Below are 25,933 nucleotides of genomic sequence, written 5' to 3'. Positions count from 1 at the left end.
GGGCGGGGCGGAGAAATTAAAAACAAATTACATTGCGGCAGAATTACCACTGGATATGTGCTAGGATTGGCTGGCGTTCCTTGCGGATAGAACAGGTAGACTAAAGTGCCTTTGCCTGGCTCGAAAGGTCATTACACTCATGTGAACACATTTTCTCAAATCTAGGTTAGTGATCCGATCAAATAATCTTACCTTTTAAATTAAAAAAAGCAAATAATAGCAAACAATGAACACGTTGTAATTCTTGCGCAGCTTTAATTATACAGGTTGAGGCATTTCCTTTTGTACCAGTTGATGCTCACGTTTCAAAACCGCTGCATCGGTCCACGTGTTTGCTGATCTGAACCTGAAAATAAAGAAAATAGGAACCCTTTCAGAAAATGTGAACATTTTTAAAAAGGCAAGGCAGGACTACGATGTGACTTTTCATGGGAGGATGGAAACTGGAAAACGTGCCTCGGGCTGAGCTGTGCACCATTTGTTTTGGTCTTTTGTGTGGAAACAGTAACAGTAGTCATATTATAGTCGTTCAGGGCAAAGAGTTGTTAGAAATAGTGTGTTGGTAAACTGTTTGCAGGAATGACAATGTTGACGTACCGAAACATTGATGACTTCATTTTTGTCAAATGTATATTCAAAGTTTAACTTGACAAGGTGCTAATAGTGCTCACCAGGTATACATGGATGCTCATATTTTGCACTGTAACTACTTTGTGTTGGGTGATGGGTGTCCTGGGGGTCAGGGACATGGGAGGGATGGATGAGTTTGTCTTTGTGAAAACATTTTTTTTCTATTTCACAGACAATACTGTGACTAGAGCGCTCTTCCCTCACTTCAACATAGTTCCTTGGCCTTAAAATGGCCTCAAAGAAACTCTGAATTTTTGTATTAGACATGGCTTTGGCTGAGCGCAAAAACAGCAAGTAGGTGAGTTTATTCCAGCAAATTATACAGTGGTGGTTCCCCCCTGAAAATCTACAAATTGCAAATACTGTGAAGAGGTGGGGGGGACTGCATACTTTACAGACACAACATTATTGTCAGTTGCTTACTGTCACGAAAAGCACTGGTAATATGGCTTTACAAAAATAACAATTTTTGCCTGACGACATCGAAGAGGCATCCATTTTAACGATATGTTAATTTTGCCGGGTGTGGAAATTGTAGAACTCGAAGAAAGCGACAATTTCTCACGTGCGCACTCCGAGAGAGAGTGTGTCGTGTTTTTTTATTAGCACACCAAAAAAAACACTCGCGCCAAAACGAAGCCCGCCGAAAGTAAGTTTCCATAGAAACAAGCAGACTAAAATGGCGGTCCTTAAAGGGACTGCAATTATTTCTACCCCGTTACCAAATAATCGTGAACTCTCTGACAAGCATATGAACATTGCATTCACACATTTGCAGTTGGTGGTGAATTATGTACACAGAAGTCACTACAACAGGCTTTATGTTGACGTAGCCACTTTGGAACAACTAGTGCGGTAATTCTTTCACATCCCATTAAAAGCAAGCCACCTTCATGCATGCCACACTTTTGACAATCAACGCTGTCGTGTATTCCAGTGAATGTGTAGCCTGGTGACTAAGCTTTGACTTATTCACCACTCAATTGCAGGCGTCATGTCGTCACAGGCTTTATGTTGACGTAGCCACTTTGGAACAACTAGTGCGGTAATTCTTTCACATCCCATTAAAAGCAAGCCACCTTCATGCATGCCACACTTTTGACAATCAACGCTGTCGTGTATTCCAGTGAATGTGTAGCCTGGTGACTAAGCTTTGACTTATTCACCACTCAATTGCAGGCGTCATGTCGTTGTTGCTCAATCGTGTTGGCCCAGTGGAACTGCTAATTAAATGTAAGCGCTGAATGGTTGAGATGGTTACCAAGTGCTGCGTGAGACGACTCATTCAGTGCAGATAAAGCATCTGTGTGGTCATGTGCTGCTGCTACTTGGGAGATCTCGCCTGGTGTTACAATTGCAGCCCTCATGAACGCAGCTCCAGTCACTCAATGCCACATGACTCACTTCATTCCTGGCAGGCAGACATTGATGGCGATAGGTCCCAATCCATCATGCAACTGAAGCATTAATTTGTTTTTTTTTAAATTGTCATTCATTGCAATGAATGTACAGTATTGTGAAACACTTGGTTGATTGGTTCAAATTTAAGAAGTGAAACTCACTTTTTCGCTCATACCATACATGGGGCAACTCCAAAATCCATCTCAAATTGGAATACTGTATTAGCTATTTCTAATATAGAAAACATGCAGTAATTGTCCTTCCGAGAGTATTTTCCTGAGTTTGAAATATGCCTTTCACTTTAATTGAACTTTTCTAGGATATTCAATCACGATTTACCCACTCGATAAATGTAAACGTGTAACTATGTGGCCATTGTGTATTAATCCCTTATGATTCATATTTTCCTTTTAAAATGTATTTTTAAATTCTAAATCACGAGGACTGATTTAACTTATCCATGGCCTGAAATGGTTGTACGTGTGCTGCCACCTGCTGGACATTATGATGCCAAAGCGCGGTAACCTACCAGCAAGCAAGTTTGTGCATTTAAAAGAAATTTGTACATATAGTAGTCACGAAGACTATTGTACATGAAATAACTTTTGTGTCATGTGCTCAAGAGATAATACGAAACCACTTACATTTGTTACACAATTTATTCTCATCATATTAATAAACATTTGACTCCAACCTGACATGGGTTCTGACATACTTAGGAGCAAAAAGAGCCAAACACACAACCTGACACTTGCTCCCCCCCTTCAATTACTACAGTGAACAGCATGACTCTTAACTAATGTGCTGAAATGATCCACGTGTATTCTAGATTTCGTCTGATCCAATCAGAATACATTTACAGCTGGGCAGGCTTGTAGATTTTTATTGGGACTAACCTGTACATGGAGGTTTTGGCGTTCAGCGTGTTCACATACATAATGGTAGGGGGCACTGAAGATCAACAGCAAGTGCTGGACCTGCTTTACTCAAAACTGGACAGGAAGTTCAGAACTATCTGCTTGAGTTTGGCATCGGATGCCTCCGAGATCTTGCCGTCAGCCCTGAAAGGTTAATAATATTGAAGTTGGAAAGTTTTCAATGACAAGTAATAAAAATGCTCCATTTGGAACAAAAGGGATCTTACTTAATTGCAGCGAGCAGATCTTGGTGCTGGCTGAGAATGTGCTGCAGGAAAGCCTTCTCGAACTTTGTGATCTTGCTGGGCTCCATTTTGTCCAGGTGCCCCCTGACGCCGGCGTAGATGACCGTCACCTGCTCCTCGATGGCCATGGGAGCTAGAGGAGGAAGGAGAGCCGTGAGGGGTCCGATTGAACTCCAAAAGGCAGATAGAGTGTCTCATTTGGCTAATACTCACAGTACTGTCCCTGCTTGAGCAGCTCCGTCAGCCTGACGCCCCTGTTGAGGAGCTGCTGGGTGGCGGCATCCAGATCGGAGCCAAACTGGGCGAAAGCGGCAACCTCGCGGTACTGAGCCAGTTCCAGCTTCATGGTGCCAGCAACCTACAATGTTTAGGGGAGGGGGGGCGGGGGTGTTAAAAAAACATATACTTACAATTTTCATTTCATTTAAAACAAAAACACATTTCTCTAATTCTGGCACAATTAAGCCAAAAAGACACGAAAAGGCCCATGACTTGTATACTATTCAATCCATTTTAAATTAAAATCTGACACACACCTCTGTATGAGGACCAAAAGTCCAAAGGGAGTGGGGGTGGGTGGGGGGACTGTAACCTAATGGTTGTGATATCAGTGTACACGACGCCCTGGATTTACCACGAGGTATATGAACAATTCTTTTCCTTTCGGCATTTCCCTTCAGGGGTCGCCACAGCGAATCAGTTGCCTAATATCAATAAGTTCTTTTAAAATATGGACTTGTTTCATGCAAGGGAAAAAAAAAAACTAATTAAAAAAAAAAATCCATATTTTTCTAATTAAATCAAGATTTTAAAAATCCTGAATTAAAAAAAAAAATCTGATTTTTATAACTTGTGTTGAAAAAAAACAATCCTTACTCCTAAATGACAACCATCAAATTTTTTCATGACGTTAGAAAAGTGTGAAGTAACCTGCTTCATGGCTCTGGTCTGGGCAGCAGAACCCACTCGGGACACAGACAGACCCACGTTAATAGCAGGCCGGATACCCTTGTAGAACAGCTCCGTCTCCAAGAAGATCTACGGCCGAAAAGAGACAAACATTAACTTGGGGCCCAACAAAAGATGACATGAAATCACCAAGACAGACCTGTCCATCAGTGATGGAGATGACATTGGTGGGAATGTAGGCAGACACGTCGCCGGCCTGGGTCTCGATGACCGGCAGAGCGGTGAGGGAGCCGCCGCCGAAGTTGTCGTTCATCTTGGCGGCTCTCTCCAGCAGGCGCGAGTGCAGGTAGAAGACGTCGCCAGGGTAAGCCTCGCGACCGGGGGGACGACGCAGCAGCAGGGACATCTGACGGTAGGCTACGGCCTAAGAAAGACCCAAAAAGTTGTAGAACCACGGTTCTGAAGAACTCCAAAACTATTTTATCATCATCCGCTCACCTGCTTGGACAGATCATCATAGATGATGAGGGCGTGCTTGCCGTTGTCGCGGAAGTACTCGCCCATGGAGCAGCCCGAGTACGGGGCCAGGTACTGCAGGGGCGCGGCATCCGAGGCGGTGGCCGACACCACGATGGTGTACTTCATGGCGTCGGCATCCGTCAGCCTCTTCACCAGCTGGGCCACGGTGGACCTCTTCTGGCCGATGGCCACGTAGATGCAGTACAGCTTCTTCTTTTCATCAGTACCCTCGTTGAAGCGTTTCTGGTTGATGATGGTGTCGATGGCAATGGCGGTTTTGCTGTGGAGGGGAGGTAGTCATCATATTTTGTTCCCCTAATACATGCAATTAGGGATGGGCTAAAGAACATTTCATCAATCTAATAGATACCAACAGTTAAGGTGAATAGCTGACTTTCCAAAGACAAAGCCATGGAATTATCTGTTTAATGTCGTGAAAAAAGTCAGGTCACTTTATTCTTAAAATATCCATTTTTACATTTCTGCTGTCAAACCCAAAAGCAATCATTAACGAATGACGGAAATGTATTCGATGAAATGCATTTTAAGGCTACTCACCCAGTCTGCCTGTCGCCAATGATGAGCTCACGCTGGCCTCTGCCAATGGGCACCAGGCTGTCCACAGCCTTGATGCCAGTCTGCATCGGCTCCCTCACAGAAATACGGGGGATGATACCTGGAGCCTTCAGACCAACACGCCTACGCGTCTTGGAACCCAGAGGACCCTGTGGAAAAGCAAAAGCCCCACTGAAAACCATCTTTTTACAATTTATTATCACTAGATGACTATTCAGTGGCTTTATTGACCTTTCCATCAATGGCGTTTCCCAGAGCGTCCACAACACGGCCGAGCAGCTCCTCACCAACGGGAACGTCCACGATGGCGCCAGTCCTCTTCACGATGTCGCCCTCCTTGATAAGCTTGTCGTTACCAAACACCACCACACCAACATTATCGGGCTCCAAGTTCAGAGACATTCCCTGGTGGGCAAGAACCACACTGGATGTATTAAAATGTCTACAATGTAGAGCGGTGACAGTGTTAAGATCTTTATTTTCATTGCCGAATGTATTATGCAGGATGCAATTCCATGTATTGCTTGCGTTTGTTATATACATGGGAAAAGGATCTTAAAACAAATAATTGCCAATCCCAATATTGACAGGGAGAGCTGGGAAAAGCTAGTTTTTTTTTCAAAATTGTCAAGCCCTACTCCTCCATCAATGAAGTGCTCAGACTTTTTGTGACATAGTTTTTTTTTCAAAATTGTCAAGCCCTACTCCTCCATCAATGAAGTGCCCAGACTTTTTGTGACATTGTTTAGTGGTGCACCTTGACATCAGACCATACACCCTGGCGATACCGTCACCGATGGACAGCACGCGGCCGGTCTCCTCCAGGTCGGCAGAAGTGTCTGCTCCCATGATCTTCTCCTCCAGGATTGAAGACACCTCAGCCGTGCCTTTTTGAAGCAAAGTCGAGACTCATCATCATGGTAATTGTGGCTAAACATTACTTGTGTTGGTGCCACTTCAACTCAATTTTACTTATAGAGCACTTGGAAAAACAACCATTGGTGCATAAAAAGTGCTGTACATTGAGTACTCCTCCAGGATTGAAGACACCTCAGCCGTGCCTTTTCGAAGCAAAGTCGAGACTCATCATCATGGTAATTGTAGCTTAACATTACTTGTGTTGGTGCCACTTAAACTCAATTTTACTTATAGAGCACTTGAAAAACAACCATCGGTGCATAAAAAGTGCTGTACATTGAGTAAAATCTTCAAAACAAGGCATCGGCTATGACTTGGTGATTAAAATTGATTCATTATCAATCATAACGATTCATGATGCTAAATTTTAAGCCAATCAAAATACTGCTGTAAGGATTATTGTTGATGTGCATATTTTGACTAAATAATTATTTTCACAGAATCTGCAATGAAAAATAATCTAAAAAAAGTTGATGCTGTGGGGAAAAACCGTTTAAAAGCTTTTATTTTGGAGAACTAAAAATCCCACCAAGGGAGAGGTGGTGTACAAAAAGTAAATGTTTTGAATATTGCCATTAAAATTTGCTTTTTCTATTAGAAAGGGGAGACAACAAACAAAAAGCAGACTTGGGGAGGGTTAAAATAGATTTGAACTCCCAGTAGGCTAACAGCATCAATTTAAGGTGTTTAAGTTTCCATTAGGTCAAAAAAAAGAACTTGAAAAGTAATATTTTTTTTCCAGATTTTGTAGTTATTGTTATATTTCCTACCAGTCTTCTGTAGCCATGGTCTGTGCATGTGGAGATGATTGACCCCAACGCAGGCGGCTGGCACAGCCTTGGACACCTACGATTAAAATGATCGATAGTTATTATATTGTCAATAATTATCATGCTCATGACGTTGCAACTATGCATTACAAATCATGCATGTTAAATGAGGAAGGTGCAACGCGGTTTCAGTCCTGTCGGCTGCTGTCAGGCGAGCTGACCTTCAAAGCGTGGTTAAATGAGTTGCTAACGAGCAGCTACGTTAGCTCGCGTGCTAATACCAGCACGGCGCACAGGCGGTGTCACAAGGGCAACATCGACTAAACCAACACAATTGCAACATACGGAGCAACAGACAAAAATGAAGTTTAAAATGCACGCAGGAAGTATTTTAGAAGGCATTTTGCAGTGCAAGTCGGGTTAGCGCGGGGCCTGCTGCGTTGACATATTCGGCGTTACCCTTCCCACGGACGAAGTTTACGCATTCATTAAATGAAGCAATAGGGAAAACATTAAAGCGAAATTGATTTTTTTAAATGAAGTACTTACTAATCCGGCCCTTCTAGGCAGGGTCCTGGCCAACGCTGCTACAACTCGCACGGATAACATTTTACTTGCTTGGTACGAATGACTTGTCCTCCACCACTGACGGCTTCGACCTGGCTGAGGGAGAATGTAATGGCTGAATGAACTCTTCTTCTATTTATCTGTAAACTCCGCCTCCATTTGACCAACTCCGCTCTATACCGCCACCTGTCGCTGCAGATAACGAACTGCATGCAACGTCAGCAAGGTCAGAGAAGCTTTGTGCCGAGTTCCACCCTGTGAGGGACGGATGGATGCTTTTTACAATACCGCATGTGTGCCTTTGTCCATGTTTTCTTTTTGGGAAAACTAAATTAAACGAGAATTGGTAAGTCAGAACACACGTTCAGTGGATCATCACAATTTTATACCGAATTTATCCAAAAGGGTAACTTAAAATTTCATCTGTGCTGTCTGTTGCACATACAGCGCATTTGACAATAAAGTTGTATTTGACTTGAAAAATATGTATGAATGCTCTTAATCCCTTGCATAGCTGCAAATTAACAAAATACATGCAAAATACTGATATCATGATGAAGCATATTGTTGATGCTGTTTTTTTATACTCCTAATGTTATGATAGAGGATTTTAAATCTTGTACTGTATATCCATTAAGAGGAAATAACTATTAATTCTCAAAAATATTGAACATTGGTTTTGAAATGTAAAAATATTTATATATATTTTTGAAAAATTAAAAATATAACAGACGGAGGCTCTGTTCACAAAAATTGCACTAAAGCAAATTAAAAATAAAATATTTTGTACAAAGATAGGCAGTCACTAATACCTTCTTCCCCCACCCCTCAAAAGGCTGGTTGCAAAGGTGCAACCACTTTTTTTTAGATGTACCATTGAGAAATTAGAAATTGATGTGGCGGCCATGACACGCTCTTCTTCACAATTCCCACCTCGGGTTTGGAGGCGCTGCTAAGCGATGACCTTTTTATTTTCAAAAATGAATCGAGAGCAACCCCAGATGTGGGCGAGGGTTGCATGCGGCCCGCTGGCCGCCCATTGTAGCTGTTCTAGGTCTCTCGAGGTCACGCAGCAGGGAAACAGCGCCCCCCTTTGCCGGCTCCGCAGAAGGACACGTCTGCTTTTGTCACTCATCACCAGGCGGGCAGTCGAGTCCATCGACTGCAGGCATAGACACGGAGCTCCAGTACAGTACAGCAGTATAATCAGTCAGTTAGCGAAACAGACGCTTCAGTTACTCGGCCCGCGCGCTGCTAGCCAGCCCAGCCGCCTGAATGTAGATCCGCATGGGCTACTACAACCATCGCACTCTCTCTCTCCAAATAAGCCAGCGGAGTCGTAAAACAAGGATCACAGGATGGTGTTAGTGCATGTCGGATACCTGGTTCTCCCCGTATTTGGCTCAGTCAGAAACAGAGGTAGGTCGTGGTTTGTTGGTAAGCACGCTAAAACGTGTTCCCTGTTTATCTTAATATTCACTGCAGCTGTTGGCTAGTTAGCTCCCAACTTAGCCGCTGGCTTAGCTCGCGTCAGCTAGCTCGTCGTTTCCGCTCAAACTGCTCGCCAAATGCAATTTGGCGTTTTTGTTTTTTGCTTTGCTCGTAAATGACCGTAAACCATCACATGACATGTTTTTTGGCGGCTGTATTTGGCTTTAGTTAACATCCAGATACCGCCACTCGAGATAAGCTAACTGGCTCGTGTGGGGGCTGGCTACATCCTGAAGCGGAATCAATTGTCACAAAGGATTCGGCAAGCGCCGGCTGTTGTGTGTACACAACATTCCCGTACAGAAGAACGCAGTGGCTCATTCCATCCATTTTCCGCTAACGTCAATTGGGATACGTTGCAATGCGCGTCTTCTGCTTTTTACTCGCGGCGGTGTGTTTGCACCGTAGAAATACCGCAAACTAGCCGTAGCCGTCTCCAGCCAGTCGTCTTATCTGTGACTGGATGATGTCATTTCAAAGATCATCTGGTTTCGCCATCGCGATTATTTATGACTGTTAGCGTCGATCGGCGGAATTTGCGAATCGATACGGGTGATCATTGCTTCTGGAAAACAGATAAATCAAATTTGCTGCAAACTGTCAGCTGTTTTGTGTTTGGAACTTTGCTCCTTTTTTTTTTGCACTCAGACGCGAGCGAGCGGCTAAAAAAAGAAGCACACGCACACACGAAGCTACAGTGCAACATGAATTTGACAGCAGTGGCATCAGTGATTTCATTGTGCTTTTATTTCTGTTCTTATTTCCCTGTTTCATAGTATGGAGGCTGGCTCTACATTCTGCATTTATCAGATCTTTGTCGTCCCCCCCATTGTGTAGCTAATGATCATCTGCTGCTGTGTGGTGTGGCGTGGCCTCTGCCTGTTCTCTGCATTTAGCTGTATTGTGAACCCCTTCTTCATTTCCTCTTTCCATCCGAAGACGACATTGGTATTAAAAAAAACAAAGCACCCCCTCCCCCTCTCCTATTCCTCCTCCTCCTCCCTTCAAGATGTATTCCAACCATGTCAAGCCGACTAAAAAAAAAACAAAAAAAAAAACAAAAAAAAAAACAAAAAAAAAACATAGCTAACATCTTAGAGCAGAGCACCTTTTTGTCTTTTGTTTCTGTCAAATTTTTGCTGTAGCACCCGAGTGGACATGTAGCTCCTTTTTTTAATGGAATGTCATTGTGTACCTCCCATCCAGTCTTTTGATAGACAACATGCTGTAAATTCCTGTCAAGTGGATACATTTTTGCATGATCTCCAAAACGGCTGCACTCGCATCGTTGAACACCAGAATTCGGCTCATCCTCCTTTCTCTTCACTCAAGGTGCAGTGTACAGGTTCTCATGTGACAATTTGGATGGCGAAATCAGCGTTTCGCTGTGCGGCGGAACCTCCAAAGTCCAACACGAGCCCTTCAATGACTGGGTGTTATTATTTCTTAACACTTTTTATATTATTAGAAAAATTATTCAGATTTATTCCAAGGTCAAACTATCACCATCATAATAGTAGCGGTGGTAAAGTCCTCACTAATATTTGTTTGAGAGGCATTTTAAGCCGTTACATAAAAACAATCGAATGAAGAACAGGAAGATCAGCAGCAATTGACCTTTATTAACTTTACAGGCAGTGTTTTAAGTAATGTTTTAACATTTGTAGTGGCCATACAGTGGACTGCATTTTATTAGTGGGAATATGTTCCTGACCCAAAAAGGTACAATAAAGAGATACGAAATAAGCAACGTTTTTGAAAGTATTCACCCCACGACACTTAGAAACACATTCAAACTTATTTTTTCACTGCCAGTTGAAGTTTACTGTAAACCTGCCGCAAAATACAAGCGAATCAAACATTGTATTTAAACACCAAAATGTTCAACCAAACCCTACAAACGAATCCAATGAAAATCTAGTAACTCAGATATAATGTGAAACTTTTGAGATGGGCTACTGAAAATGAGCATGGATGTTCGGCTAACTATAAACAACTGCTGCTTTAACGAAGGTAGCAGCGACATTTACAAACAAAGCAGATGTATGTCGTCTCTGCTCTGTTGAAATGACAATCATTCAAACTTGCTCATATAAACGATTGCTTAAAAATCGCGTATATGCACGTACGGTATTAAGGTAGTCAGTTGTTGCACGGCAAAAAAACGCGTGCACCTCATACAACATTATGTGGTGGAAAACCAAAAAAGAGGAACGTGATGGTTTGAAATTTTGAGTTCTATTGTCAAAGGCATTTAGTTTGGATTCCAAATGAGACCACTTTTGCGGTGCTGGACTTGGGAGTTTCTGCGGGAAATGAATAGAGTGAAGGTACACTGCACCTGCACACGACAACCTGCCATAACTGTCTCCATTTTGTGTAGTAAAAAAAAAAAAAAAAAGAACAACAAATCTTTTGAATCACACTGAATTGTTCGGGGCTGCTTGCCCTCCCTCTCCTTTTTAACAGGCTCCAAAAAATATCAAGTGGCATATACAGTGGTGCCTCAAAAGTTGAACGATCTCCGTCAGGTAGCTTTTGATTTGTTTAGAAGTGAAAGCAACATTTCCCGTTTTGAAATGAATTTGCACTGGTTTGTTCCCGGGTACTAGTGTTGCCTTTGTAGACAGCTGAGTTACCGTAATCAAATTAAAAACTAAGTACGGCGGTTAGTGAGTGAGCCTTCTTGTGTTGCGTACGTGGAACCATGAAAAATCATGTCGTTAAACGACGCCAACATTTTTTCGCGTCGTTTTTTAAAATCAATGTACAGGCAATGTTTTGAATAACATTTGAACGAGAGTTCCACTAGTTTTGTATTTTTTACTATAGTTTTTAATTTTCTAAATTCAGTTAGTTTTAATGAGTTGTTAAACCAGGTTTGTTAGTTTTTATTTTATATTGGGGAAAAATATTTTGTTTGATTTTAGTTTTTATGAATTTTAGTATTAGCCGTAGTAACTTTTTTATTAATGTGAAGGATTTTTTGGGTGCAAGATTAGACAAAAAAAAAAAAAAAAAGAACAACAAATCTTTTGAATCACACTGAATTGTTCGGGGCTGCTTGCCCTCCCTCTCCTTTTTAACAGGCTCCAAAAAATATCAAGTGGCGTATACAGTGGTGCCTCAAAAGTTGAACGATCTCCGTCAGGTAGCTTTTGATTTGTTTAGAAGTGAAAGCAACATTTCCCGTTTTGAAATGAATTTGCACTGGTTTGTTCCCGGGTACTAGTGTTGCCTTTGTAGACAGCTGAGTTACCGTAATCAAATTAAAAACTAAGTACGGCGGTTAGTGAGTGAGCCTTCTTGTGTTGCGTACGTGGAACCATGAAAAATCATGTCGTTAAACGACGCCAACATTTTTTCGCGTCGTTTTTTAAAATCAATGTACAGGCAATGTTTTGAATAACATTTGAACGAGAGTTCCACTAGTTTTGTATTTTTTACTATAGTTTTTAATTTTCTAAATTCAGTTAGTTTTAATGAGTTGTTAAACCAGGTTTGTTAGTTTTTATTTTATATTGGGGAAAAATATTTTGTTTGATTTTAGTTTTTATGAATTTTAGTATTAGCCGTAGTAACTTTTTTATTAATGTGAAGGATTTTTTGGGTGCAAGATTAGACTAAGTATTATCGAATAAAGGAATGTAAACGAAAATTCTCAAACGACGATTTTGACTTTCATTCTTCTACGGATCTACTGAAATGAATACATTTAAAATGAACCCTGAAAGCACATTTATGATATTAATCGACAATGATGGAAACCAAGGACTATTTATTAATTATTTGCTCTATTTTTAGTTAGATTTAATGAGTTTTATAAATGTAAGATCTAATTTCAGTCCGTTTTTGTTCATTTTGTTCAAAGAAATGTCGCTAACGACTGCTGAGAGTTAATTCTACGTTTGTTTGAATTAAAATTAAACCACTAATGCAAAAACATTCAAACTTAACACACACTAGTTAGCGTGACGTTGTCTTACCTCAGTGCAACGTCTTGTTGAGCAGCACAAACAGATGGACTCGAATGCACAACTGCACTCACAGAATATCTTGGTTGAGAAATAAAAGGGCTTTGCGAAGGAAATGGGAACAAAAACAGTCAAAATAAAGTCAATCGAAGTCTCTTTGAAGCGAATTCAATGGTGTATATTTCAATGCTTGAATGTTTTAACAACCCCCAAAATTCAATTTCATCTAACAAAAGTCCACTAGGTTCATGCTAGATAGACGGAGTAAATTTTATAAATTAGCATTTGTGTGAGGGAAGCATGGGAACACAAAAACGAGTAATGTGATGACGACTGCCGATCATGTCCAACTCTGAGGACACCGAAAAGCTCGCTAATGCAGGACAAAAAGTACTTGGAGACCGTAAGAGTCTTTTCTGTATCAAACGAGTGCAATAAAAAGCCACAAGTGGCCAACGGAAAAGGCAGAAGGCACGCACTGTAAAAAAAAAAAAAAAATCTAGTGGGGTGCTCTTGAAACCGTTTCAAATTCATAGGACATTCGAAGAACATTTTTTTCCTGAAACGCTCCCAATTTTTGAGCTTTAACGCAGCGTTTTGACTTTGGAGGTTCCACTGTATCAGCAGGTCAAACAAGCTCACTGGTGGTTCATCACTTTCTAAAAATTCCCCCCCTCCACCTCCCCCCCTCACCCACTAACTAACATTAAGCCAAAATGCTATCCATTTCACAGGGATGCCTATATTTTCCTGCACTGCTAAAAGAGATTCTCTATTAGTAAATAACGTCTCTATTGTTTGGTTGTGGTCTCTCTTGATAGTACTTTTTTCAATGCATGGTCACATTTTATGATTCATATTTTTGTTATGTTTTTTTTTTGTTTTTGGTTTGACTCTACATTGACCTGTGAGAATCCAATGTAATCTTTCTGTAGTAAAGATGTTTACCCTGCTGTACTTGAATCATGTGCTGTAGCTCATTGGATGCTGCTTTTGTTCCTTTATTTAACCCTATACGGAGCATGGTGGGCCTTGCCTTCAGTCTATGTGGTTTATTTTTTTGGTTGCATGGATTTTTATACTATTACTACATCCCAAAAAAAAAAAACGACAGAGAAAGAAAAACACAGTTTACTAATATTTTTCAATAAAGAATCTAGTGTTTTTCCTAACCTTCAGTGTGCTTCTTGCTGATTTCCATTTATTGTCCTCCCTGTCCCACCTCCCTTCACCCTCACCCACCTCCTCCCCCCGCTGTGACAAAAGATAGATGATTCTCCACGCTTCCTCCATCACAGCGCCCGTTCCAGCCGATCTGCTATCATTCGTGGTGGCCGTCACCCCCGCCCTCCCTAAAACGCCCTCTGTGCCCCCATCCTTTTTGAACTTGACCTTGCAAGGTCACTACCTGTCTGTCGCCGGCCCTGCTCTAACCCGTTTTGTTTTTTTCCCCTCGCCTCGTTTCGGAAAATGCAATGCAGGCTAGCCATTTTGACATAGAAATACAAAACACTTTATTTATTTATTTTTTTGTCTTTGGGGAAACGTTAAGCTCTGCCAAATGGATGTCACTAATAATGTTCTTACAATTTAAAAAAAAAAGCCTTTCTAAACACATGTGGGATACATTTAAAATATGCGGCTGCCACAAGGAAGCCTGCCGTGTCTCGACTGTCTGCGTACGCCGCTTGCCAAATAGTTGTGGTCGGGACAAGTTAATATTCGAAGAAAAAAAAAACCAAGCTATTTCTAAGAAGCGGAATGTTTTGGAGCAAGCACAAAGAGGGCTAAACTAAATACTACATTTTGACAATGCATGACTAAAGTGACCATTAACATTGAATTACAGTAGAACCAACCCAATCTGTTCCGCAGGATGATCAATTCCTGATTTGTGTGGATTTCAAAGCCATTTTTTCCCCCCATAGGAAACAATGGAAATGATGAGTTCAACTGGTGTCAACCTTTAACGGTCATACCAGTGTTAAAAGAACCCGAAGCCGTCATATCAGTAAAATGCGTACTCACCTTTTGATGATCAACATCAAGCTGCGTTCTTTCACAATATCACATGCCATTTTTTTTCTTCAATGGAATTTATTCTCAGCCATTTCCTTCAAAAAAAAAAAAAAACCTCTTATTTGGGGATTTGTCTGTTGTTTTTTTTTCTATAATTCCTATAATGGCACAAAGCATGAAGTAATAGAAAAGCGGTGATGCCTTTTGAATGTAAGATATCGGTATGTAGAAAGGGGTTTAAATCAAGCTGGAGTTGTGCGTAGGTATTACAGAGAGGCCTGTCTGTATGAACATTTTTTTCGAAATAAATAACCTGGAAGGTATATGTTAGGAGAAATATAAAACTGTAGTGAGTTAAAAAAAATAAAAATAAATCCACCATAAATGAGCAACTAATACAGCGGTACTCTGAGATACAAGTTTAATTAATTCCTTGAATGTCTCATAACATTTTTATAACGTGTTTTTAAAAAGAAATCTAGCACTCTTTAATTCTGTGCTTTTGAATAAATGCCTAAATTACACAATAGAATGTAAAGAATGAAGCTTTTTTTTTTTTGCTTCAATTCAATGGAGATGGTACTGCTCACCGGCGTGCATGCCTTGCCCACCTGTGGGCAGTATAATACAGAGATAAGATAAGATAAGAAAACCTTTATTAGTCTCGCAGTGGAGAAATTATGCATCTACAGTAGATGTAGACTGTCAAAACACATCAGAAACCTGTAGAAACACTTGTTCTACGCAGAGGATAAAGAATATATTCCTGTGACTTGTGTTGTTTTATCAGTCTACGTGTGTTGCTCCTCATTTGTGTTCGTATAGTCCTCCTGTCTCGCTATTCTGGCGATAGGAGATGATAAAAGAAGCCCCTAGACGCGGCACCATATTTATTTCTGTAAACACTGCGCCACATGACGTCGGAATTTATTCTCAGCCATTTCCTTCAAAAAAAAAACAACTCTTATTTGGGGATTTGTGTGGTTTTTTTTTTCTATAATCCCTATAATGGCACAAAGCATGAAGTAATGGAAAAGCAGTGATGCCTTTTGAATGTAAGATATCGGTATGTTGAAAGGGGTTTAAATCAAGCTGGAGTTGTGCGTAGGTATTACAGAGAGGCCTGTCTGTATGAACATTTTTTTCGAAATAAATAACCTGGAAGGTATATGTTAGGAGAAATATAAAACTGTAGTGAGTTAAAAAAAATAAAAATAAATCCACCATAAATGAGCAACTAATACAGCGGTACTCTGAGATACAAGTTTAATTAATTCCTTGAATGTCTCATAACATTTTTATAACGTGTTTTTAAAAAGAAATCTAGCACTCTTTAATTCTGTGCTTTAGAATAAATGCCGAAATTACACAATAGAATGTAAAGAATGAAGCTTTTTTTTTGCTTCAATTCAATGGAGATGGTACTGCTCACTGGCGTGCATGCCTTGCCCACCTGTGGGCAGTATAATACAGAGATATGCATCTACAGTAGATGTAGACCCTCAAAACACATCAGTAACCTGTAGAAACACTTGTTCTACGCAGAGGATAAAGAATATATTCCTGTGACTTGTGTTGTTTTATCAGTCTACGTGTGTTGCTCCTCATTTGTGTTCGTATAGTCCTCCCGTCTCGCCCCCTAGACGAGGGACCATAATTATTTCCGTAAACACTGCGCCACATGACGTCTTTTTTTTTTAGGTCCATGTCACTCGAAGTCATGCTTTGTGCGCATGCGTGTTATGTCACGGACCCGTTGAATTCACTTGCAAGTTTGTTTTTGTAATGTTTTCACATTACTTAAAAAGATTATATCGAACAAAAATCCGAATTGGGCATCATCCCATGCAGTGTGAATGTAGCCTAAAATACACATCATGTAATTAGTTTTGTGTTTAATTAGACAGCCCAAAGCCTGAATTGTTCACGGTCTGCCAAATTGCTTCTTCTTGTGAAATGAGTTGAGTTCATTGCCATCACACTGTGCTCATATGCAATTTTTTTTTTTGCCTGCAAGTCAAAGCAAAAAAATTGGGCAAATGACTGCCTGTATGTAAAAAAAAAAACCCTCTGAAATCGGGTCATTTGTATCTCAAGGCACCACTGTATAGGTCATTCTAAGGAGTCACACTCACATTTTTTTGGGGGGTTGCATTTGGGTTGCTGTTCATGGGCATTTCATCTCTTGTCATGTTTTTGACTTAGCCATACTGTACGAAGCAGCCAGGCCAGGGCCATGTGCACACTTAGTTCCATGGTAGCTTCGTCCGCTTCCAAGAACAGGAAAGGATCCCGAAAATGGCGGCTCACGTATTTTCGTGACGGAGCACTTTCGGTGTTTGGTTTCGGTGACACTTGTGCTATCCCATCATTGTCCCACCCTCACAGAAGCATTTTTCTCATCGTAGGTACGAGGTAGGGCTTCATGAACATGATGTCACACACGCACACACACACACACGTACAATTACATATACATGCAGTGACAGCATATTTCACCCAGAATTAATTCCCGCTCATTTTATGGTGTTGGGGTGCCTGACGTATTCTGCTTCTCCCCCCTCACTCCGCCCCCAGGATCCCATTTCACCCGGCAACAGCAGCAGCACAGCCATGCTACCTCTTGCCGCCACTTCCAGCTAGGCCCCCAGGCCCCGCTGCCCATGGACTTCCCCATGCCCCACCCGGGCCAGCCGCAGTCGGGCATCAACCCCCACATGGCCCCGCCTGGCCACCAGCACGGACCCCCGCTACACCACCCGCCCCTCAACCCCATGCCCGCGCCCCAGTTCCAGGACATCCCCGCCCCTCCCTTCCTACCTCAGGCATTACACCAGCAATACCTCCTCCAGCAGCAAATCCTCGAGGCCCAGCATCGACACATCCTGCCACCCAACAGGTACCATTCAAAGCCACAAAGACCCCGGACCACTATATATATATGTGTGTGTGTGTGTGTATCTCTTACTTGAAGTCAATCTCAAACCTGTCCTTATTTGTGTCAGTAGACGCACATCAGAGAGGGTTCCTCACCAGCCCCACAGACTGCGTCCCGGCTTCGAGTTTGCCCCACCTCTGCACGTTCCGCCCCAGCCGGTGGTGCAGCAGCCCCGCTACCTGGCCGAGGGCACAGACTGGTAGGGAGCGTATACTTAAACCACGCCTGTACGCAAGCAGCCCTTGTAAAAGTCCACTAAAGTGCTCTTTTGTTTTCAGGTAGCAAAAGCTGTTTTTCTTTTGTCGTAAATAGGGGCTATTTGAACATGGTTGCGGTTGAGTTTCATTTCAGGAAACGAGGACGAAGATAAAGTTCCTTTAAGACTAAAATGAGCAGTCAACAGCACGCACCTTGTGGGGGTTGTAACATTAATAGGTAGTAATGAGTTTTTCTGAGGTTTAACCTGGAGGCATAAAACGTTAGCAGCGAAATTTACAATTGACACACTTAAATTGCTGCAGTTTCAGCTTTTATGGCCTCATTCGAGTCAGTTATGAGTTGGCGAACCTAACATGGGTCTGTTTGTCATGTGGGAAAAAGGCCATAGATTAAAAAAAAAAAAAAAACAGTGGCATAAATATCAATGGTGCAACAGGTGCGATGCGTCCCAAACCATCAATTTATTAATTACCTGAACCGCTTATCCTGACCAGGGTGGCGGGCACGCTGTCCAGAATTCCCACAGACCCCCGATTTTTTTTTTTTAAATAGAATAGCTCGGGGCGTAAATAGAATAACTGAGTGGCTGGTATTGGAGGAGGGAATGATTATTTGTCCAATCACCTGTCTGTCACGATGCGTCTCGAATCTCTCAGTGACGTGACGTGGAGCCTGCAAAAAAAAAAAAAAAAAGAGCAAAATACTGTACGACATATTACCAGAGTCGGATTAGTGCCTGTGAAACGCCTTTGGCCTTTTCCCCTTTTCTGAAGAAGCTCTCCCTTTTTTTTCAAAATTCATTTTCGTTAGCTTGCCGCACAGGCAGATGCAGTTATATTTGTTTAGTCTCCCCGCGGCACAGTGCTGGGGGAGTGGAGGGACAGTGTGACAGCACTAGTTCAAGTGTGAAACAGGCACACTCAACACACGAGCATCACCACCTGCTGTTGTTGCTGCTGGTAAGAATGTGCACAACGGAAACCGACGAGCACGTTTTCAATATTCATTCAAAGCTCAAGCAACTTCGAATTAGAAAGGTAGCATTCTAAATATTTCGCAATCAGCAGCTATGCAGATAGACGACTGCTCTATCATATAAATATGGACAAAATACTGTATGTCCACAGGTGCAAAACACATGCTCTTAATATGTTTCATATTTAACAATGCATTTTCGAGGACATGTATAAAAGATCCTCTAACACAGGGGTGTCAAACTAATTTTTGTCACGGGCCACATTGTAGTGAGCGTTTCCTTTGGAGGGCCGTTATGACTGTGAAAACATAAAAAGAAGTGTAGAATAATGGTTCATTCACCGATGGTTTAAGGAGGCGTTTGCGCACAAGAAAATGCTTACGATATCTCGCCTATATATTACATATGAGAAGTTGAAATTTTTGTACAGATTTTAGCAATCATCGTAGAAGTTGACATGCTTGATTTGCTTTCGTGGGCCACATAAAATGATGTGCCGGGCCAGATCTGGCCCCCGGGCCTTGAGTTTGACACCTGTGACACAAAGTGTTTGGAGCAAATAACAACCACATGCTTTAAAATGATGTGCCGGGCCAGATCTGGCCCCCGGGCCTTGAGTTTGACACCTGTGGCAAAGTGTTTGGAGCAAATAACAACCACATGCTCTATTTTTCTTCGCGGTGCAAAGAGCTCTCTTGCATTAAAAAAATATGATTCAAGGAGGGCACAAAACTATGCAAAAATATTAGGTCTACTCACGTTGTTCTCGATCTAGTGTTTAAAAAAATTAATTCATTTCAATTGATTTTATAAATCGATAAGTGAAGGCACCACTGTCAGGAAAATATCACCATGGATTGAAAAAAAAAATCATAATTTTGTTTTTCTCTGCCCCAGGGATCTAAGTGTGGACGCAGGCCTGCCGCCACACCAATACCACATCCACCCACTGCCGCAGCACTATCAGCACTACCTGACATCTCCCAGGATGCACCACTTCCCCAGGAACAACGCCTCAACGCAAGTGGTGAGTCGCAATCACGTCCGGATCGATTCATCGTCTGGATACGCGGCGAGCCTCAGGGACCGACGCCGTCATCTTCTCTCCGTCCCTCTTCCAGGTTGTTCACGAGATCCGGAACTATCCGTACCCTCAGCTGCACCTGCTGGCGCTGCAGAGTCTCAACCCTTCGCGGCACGCGTCTGCCGTCAGGGAGAGCTATGAGGTGGGTGCTCGATTAAAACGATTGATTCATTTAAGTTTTGACAGGATAAAATTTAGGGCCTTTTTTTGGTCATTCATGCAGTTCTGTGAAAAGCAAGCGGCATACCTTTCAATAAACGTCTGATGCCCGATGAGGCAGCAAGCCAGTTGGGCCTGAAATGCTTGCATTTTCTGAAGCGTGCAGCCACGTGACGAAATCCCGAACAATTACTGTTCGCGTTACACTTTGTTGGAGCCACATTAGCATTCTGTTAGCCTGCTGCCTGTCTAGGCAGCAAACCAGTTGGCACGGAATTTCTAGCACCCTCTACTATTCATGAAATCACCTCTTTTGCCGCCATTATTTTCTGATGTAACAATGTAACCTCGGTTGAAAGCCCTTTTCCCTTCTGTTTGGGATATCTCACACAGCCCGTTCAGGCATCAAATTAGTCGTGTCTGAATTTCTCGCACCCTCTTTTGGTGGCTGCCAAGTTGTAAAGTCCGTACTTCTTCCACGAATTCACAACCTAACAATTATTATTCAAACAAAACCTTGTTAGAACTATTTTATGTTTTTTTTTTTTGAACATTTCTCCCGCGGCCTGTTTAGGCAACAAACCAAAACGGGAATTTCTTACACCTTGTGCTGCTTACTGCAAAAGTAGTTAAAACCTTCATCCAGTCAATGTTTGACATGTTTAGAACCACTTTTACAACAACAAATAAACCGTTTTTATTTTCTTGCTGCGCCTTATTTATTCTGTTTTTGTTTGTTTGTTTTTTTTTCAACAGGAACTTTTGCAGCTGGAGGACCGACTGGGCAGCGTGAACCGCGGCGCAGTCCAGACGACCATCGAGAGATTTACTTTCCCCCACAAGTACAAGAAGGTAAGCCTACATACAGTCTTGGATGTGAGTTCCACGCGCAAACTCGTTTTCCGGCAGCTGATGAGGTGAGACCAGCGTGCAGAGTGCAGACTGCTCCATATCACCGTGAGGGATGACTCATTCCGGTGAATTTGAATAAGCGCATATAGCCAACGTGACCTAAATACTAGGTAAAGAGTGTCACGCCATTTGGCTCATCATTGAGTCTTTTTACACGCCCCCCCCCACCCTCTCCTCCTTCAAAGCACGCTTAGCTCAGTCATGGCATGAGCTAAGACACGCACTCACGCGCACGCACATACACACTGAGCTCATAAAAAGTTTGTGTTGGGCTTGCAGAGATTCCCCCAGGACCTGAAGATGTGTCTGGACGACGAGGAACTGGACACGGACGAGAAGTGCACCATCTGTCTGTCCATGCTGGAGGATGGAGAGGATGTCAGGTACGAGCACATTAACACACTTACATGCACAGTTTGCACCGTTTGTCCGGAGGTAGACACACCAGAGCGGTATTCTGAAAAATATTTTTCCGTAGTTATAATTCACCTTCCAACATTTTTTTTGTTGCTTTTTGCGGAAAATTGGAATAGATTAATGGCATTTCCATTCATTTCAATGGGGAAAGATGATGTGAGAGCTGACTGTTTTGAGGTTCACTAAAATTGTGTCGTGTGTGTGTGTGTGTGTGTGTGTGTGTGTGTGTGTGTGTGTGTGTGTGTGTGTGTGTGTGTGTGTGTGTGTGTGTGCGCGCGCGCGCGTGCGCGTTTAGGAGATTGCCCTGCATGCACCTGTTTCACCAGGCGTGCGTGGACCAATGGCTGGCGACCAGCCGGAAGTGCCCCATCTGCAGAGTGGACATTGAAACCCAGCTCAACCCTGACAGTTGATAGCTGCTGCACAGCACGCAGCCTCACATCCCACAATCCTCCACTCTCTCCCCTTGAGGGGGAGTCGCTGGAGGTGGGCCTCCTCGCTCCCCCCTCTTTTAGTGGGAGGGGCCAAGGGTAGGATATTAACAAAGCACATTCAGACAGATGCACGCACGCACACACACACACACACACACACACACACACTCCGACTCATGCAGAACACAAGCTGGAATGCGGTGGACACATTTAAAAAAACTGGGCTGACTTAGTGGATGTACGTACAAGAAAAGGGCGGGAGCGGCTATAGACGGACGTGCTGAGTCATGCGGTGCGCGACCTCCCCCCCCGCCCCCTCCCCACAGACACAAACACACACATGCACACACACGAACACACACGAGCACATCTGTATAGAACATTATACAAAAGCATGATTGGTGTGTAGCCCGATGCTTGTGGTGTGCTATAGTACTGATTGAGTATTTACTGAGTAACAGTGTTGTGTAGCAACTTGAGAGTCTGTGTGACAGATAGCCCAAGGTTAGAAAACCAGGCGGGGGAGGCTCAAAGCGTGCGCTGTATGTACTAAGGCCAAAAAATAGCGGACAACCCCTGCCCCCTTGTTTGTTGTGTTTAGGTGAAAATCTGTCATATAGCAAGTCCATATAAAAATTTTTTTTGTTTTGTTTTTAGTTTTAACCCTACAACATTCGTCTCTGTTGTTGTCAAGAAATGGAACAAAATGAGGTATAACTTCACCTTAAGCAGTTGATCATTATGATGCCCATCAAATTTTTTTGTAGTCAGCTTCAACAAACAAACCATATGAGATCATCTCATGAAAGTCTGCTAGCTTAGTGCTAACATAACAACGAAAAACGCCATATGTGTGCTGACTGGAATTAGCAAAGATGTGACAGTAACAACTGCTTCTTTAACATCATGCATACGAAGCAAACGACAACAATAATCACCGATGTATATCCTCTCTGCTCTAAAACAACAATTATTATTGACGCTTGCATCCGTTAGGGACCTTCTCTGCCTCTTCTTCTTGCCACTGAAGGCGTGCAACTCTAAATTCGGACTTGACTAAAAACCTACAACACGTTAGCTTCAAAATTGTTGCTTTATAGGGAAGGCGGGACATGAACGATGAACCACGATATAGTGGCTTGGGGGGGGGGGGGGGCACTGTTGACGCCATCCACGCTAACACAGCTAACTGCAGGCATGGCTTCCAGGGACTTGTGTGTTGTGTCATAGCGGGCGGTGGTGGGCCTCCATCATCAGGTATGCATGCCTGTGTGCAAGGTTTTGTGAGCTGTGTCGTCGTGCTCATCGTGGTCATAGTGGTGCAAAGTAGATGCAGTGACCCCCCCCCCGCCCCCCTCCGTGTATTCCTCATCCAATCCTCTTCGACACGTGCGCACTCAGATCTTGACCTCGACCCCCCCCCACCCCACCCCCACTATGGGGGACGTGTGTGACAGCATCGCCGCCATCTTGCCTCAAGATGAGTGACATTTCTCTGAACCTTATTGCCTACCGAACAAGCACATGTGACTTTTTGGATGAGGATTATTTTTTTTTGTCATCATTTTAATTCCCATTTCCGTCTCAGTTGCGGCCACTCACATGCAAGTGGTGTTACAGGGCAAAACAAAACGTATAGTACACTAGTTTGCCTGCGTGTGTTTGAACGCTCACTTCCGTTGCGTTACATTGTAATGGCCTGTGTGTGTGTGTGTGTGTGTGTGTGTGTGTGTGTGTGTGTGTGTGTGTGTGTGTGTGTGTGTGTGAATTAGACACATGTAGTCTTGGGGTGAAAGGGATTAAAAGCCATCCATTTTGAAAAAAAAAATCAACAACAACAACCAAACAATTGTTCTTAACATTGTCTTCTCATATGATTCAATAGTCATTTCCGTTTGTTAGTTTTTTTTGGTTTGTGTAGTTTTTTTTTTTTTTTTTTTTTAAGTTGACATGCCAATTTGGACGTGGCCACGAATACACCTGGTCCGTGTCCGTGTTAACCACAGTGAAGAGAAATAGCTGCAATTCTGCAAAAAAGATAATATGTATTTATTGTAATGTAGCTTGTGTTTTTTTGTAAATGTGCACTACCGTATGGAGTTGTTTGTTTGTTTGTTTGTTTGGCGTGTGTGGAGTTTCTTCTTGTCTTAGGAGTTTGTGTTTTGGTTGGATTCCAAATATTTTTATGCTTCCCTGTGCGTTCTTTACCAAGAGGTGATAGGGCCACGCTGGAATGACAAGGAGACAAAAAAAATGTGAATTAAGAGTGGGTGGAAAAAAGTTCCCTATTCTTCATTCGGTTCAAATTACAATTTATTTTGCAATATTAGAGCTTTTTTTCCTCATTCAATCAAGATTTTTTTTTGTAGTCTTGCGGGTGTCATGCAGATTAAAGAGAAGCCATCGGCATTTGACAGTTTAGAATTTGCAGTTTTTGAAATCATTCTCTTCCCCGAAGTTGACATTGGAGTCGAGGTGCAAAATTGCTCCCCGGCAAGAAGTTCAGCCGTCACATTGCTCCAATGTGCGGGTCAAATTAAGGCTATACGTGGAAAGATTCTCGAAACAAGATCTGTTTTTGGCAAGCCATGCAGAGGAAGGCCTGTTATTATCACCACTGATGAAAACACTGAACACCTTTTGGTTTGTCGAGAACAGAGCCTGTTTCAAGAAACATACCACGAACAGTAGAAATTGTACTCCATGTTAGAAGAGTGTGATGGCCAGAAATGTTTCCAACTGGTGCTACGGTGCAGTCTGGGACAGAAAAAAAAATCTTGCCAGATGGCAATTTTGCAACTCTTCCCTAATGTCTATTGGCAAGCCATTAGCAAGAGAACGATCCATTTATCCGTCCATTTTCCAATCGGCTTCTCCTCACGAGGGGCGCGGGGCGTGCTGGAGCCTATCCCAGCTGTGGCGGGGTACACGCTGAACTGGTTGCCCATGGTTATGTTGACAAAAATTGGAAAAACCAAAGCTGTCAAATACGTGATGGTTTATGTCTTTCTGATAAATACTCAAAACAAAATTTAGCGGCTTTTGGGATACGCTACATTTCTTTTTTTGTAATCTGGACTGTCTGTGAATTCCATGTTGTGGTATAACTTTATTTTTGAAAATGTGGGGGGAAAAAAAAACAAAATCTGGTCATCTAACTTTTTCCACCCCAATCTTCAAAATGCTGACTTTATTCTTGGAATTTGAGTTGTTTTTTTTTTTCTAGTCAGCCTCGCGCTAATACTGCTTGGTCTTTATTGGAGAATAACTTGATTGTGTTATTCCCCCCGCTCTCATGTGAGACCTCCACCCACCTCCCAAAAAAAAAAAAAAAAAGTGCTGAAATAGGTGGAGGTTCTGCTAGTTCACATAGAATGCTGTGATTTAAAGATGCCTTAAGTATTTAACAATCATTATTTATTACTAACTGTAGCTAGCTAGCTATTGTGGTGGAATATTTCATGTCTCATAACTTTGCAATTGAATGGATATATTTATTTAAAATAAGACAAAAAAATATGACAAAAAAAAGAATACCTCATTATGCATTGGGTAGGTGGGGATGCTTCTGCATGCAGTGTGTGATTATGATTTTATTATTATTATTATTATTATTATTATTATTATTATTATCCCCCCTCGCCCCAAAAAAAACAAAGAACCATCTTACACTTTTGAAGCCAGCATGGTGCTGTTGATCGAGATGACATTCCCTTTAGCTTCCCTGCTTTTGATCGGAGACACGTTTTGTCTTAGTGATCGCGCTTTTTGCCATACGATGCTGCTTCGTAATTAATCGTTTTTTTTTTGTTTGTTTGTTTTGTTGTTTTTTTTTTTTTTTTTTACTCCACATCGCTG

At 42.2% G+C, this 25,933-nt stretch overlaps 2 protein-coding genes across 4 annotated transcripts; one reads left to right on the top strand and one right to left on the bottom strand.

The window, feature by feature from the left end:
• Window positions 1-2,671: 2,671 nt before the first annotated feature.
• LOC109527064 (ATP synthase subunit alpha, mitochondrial-like) lies at window positions 2,672-7,579 on the bottom strand. The gene is made up of 11 exons (XM_019888751.1): window positions 7,435-7,579; window positions 6,886-6,961; window positions 5,961-6,084; window positions 5,429-5,639; window positions 5,180-5,346; window positions 4,601-4,901; window positions 4,302-4,526; window positions 4,124-4,231; window positions 3,407-3,551; window positions 3,176-3,326; window positions 2,672-3,092 (listed from the first exon to the last, which is right to left on the bottom strand). The coding sequence occupies exons 1-11, from the start codon at window positions 7,492-7,494 to the stop codon at window positions 3,014-3,016; spliced, it is 1,647 nt and encodes a 548-aa protein (XP_019744310.1). The 5' UTR covers window positions 7,495-7,579; the 3' UTR covers window positions 2,672-3,013.
• Window positions 7,580-8,413: 834 nt separating this feature from the next.
• On the top strand, window positions 8,414-23,898 carry LOC109526642 (RING finger protein 165-like). 3 transcript variants are annotated; one of them, XM_019888054.1, is made up of 8 exons: window positions 8,414-8,871; window positions 17,514-17,835; window positions 17,942-18,073; window positions 19,967-20,096; window positions 20,191-20,295; window positions 21,069-21,164; window positions 21,504-21,607; window positions 21,937-23,898. In XM_019888054.1, the coding sequence occupies exons 1-8, from the start codon at window positions 8,811-8,813 to the stop codon at window positions 22,052-22,054; spliced, it is 1,068 nt and encodes a 355-aa protein (XP_019743613.1). In that variant the 5' UTR covers window positions 8,414-8,810; the 3' UTR covers window positions 22,055-23,898. The 3 variants fall into 3 exon arrangements, with proteins under 3 accessions (XP_019743613.1, XP_019743620.1, XP_019743631.1); XM_019888061.1 differs by having other exon boundaries at window positions 8,431-8,871; window positions 17,945-18,073; XM_019888072.1 differs by lacking the exon at window positions 8,414-8,871 and adding an exon at window positions 17,098-17,351.
• Window positions 23,899-25,933: the final 2,035 nt, after the last annotated feature.

This window comes from Hippocampus comes, unplaced genomic scaffold, assembly GCF_001891065.2.
Source record: "Hippocampus comes isolate QL1 unplaced genomic scaffold, H_comes_QL1_v1.1 scaffold155, whole genome shotgun sequence".
Classification (NCBI taxonomy): Eukaryota; Metazoa; Chordata; class Actinopteri; order Syngnathiformes; family Syngnathidae; genus Hippocampus; species Hippocampus comes.
The sequence above is the reverse complement of the archived record's forward strand: the minus strand, read 5'-3'. Positions and strand labels throughout refer to the sequence as shown.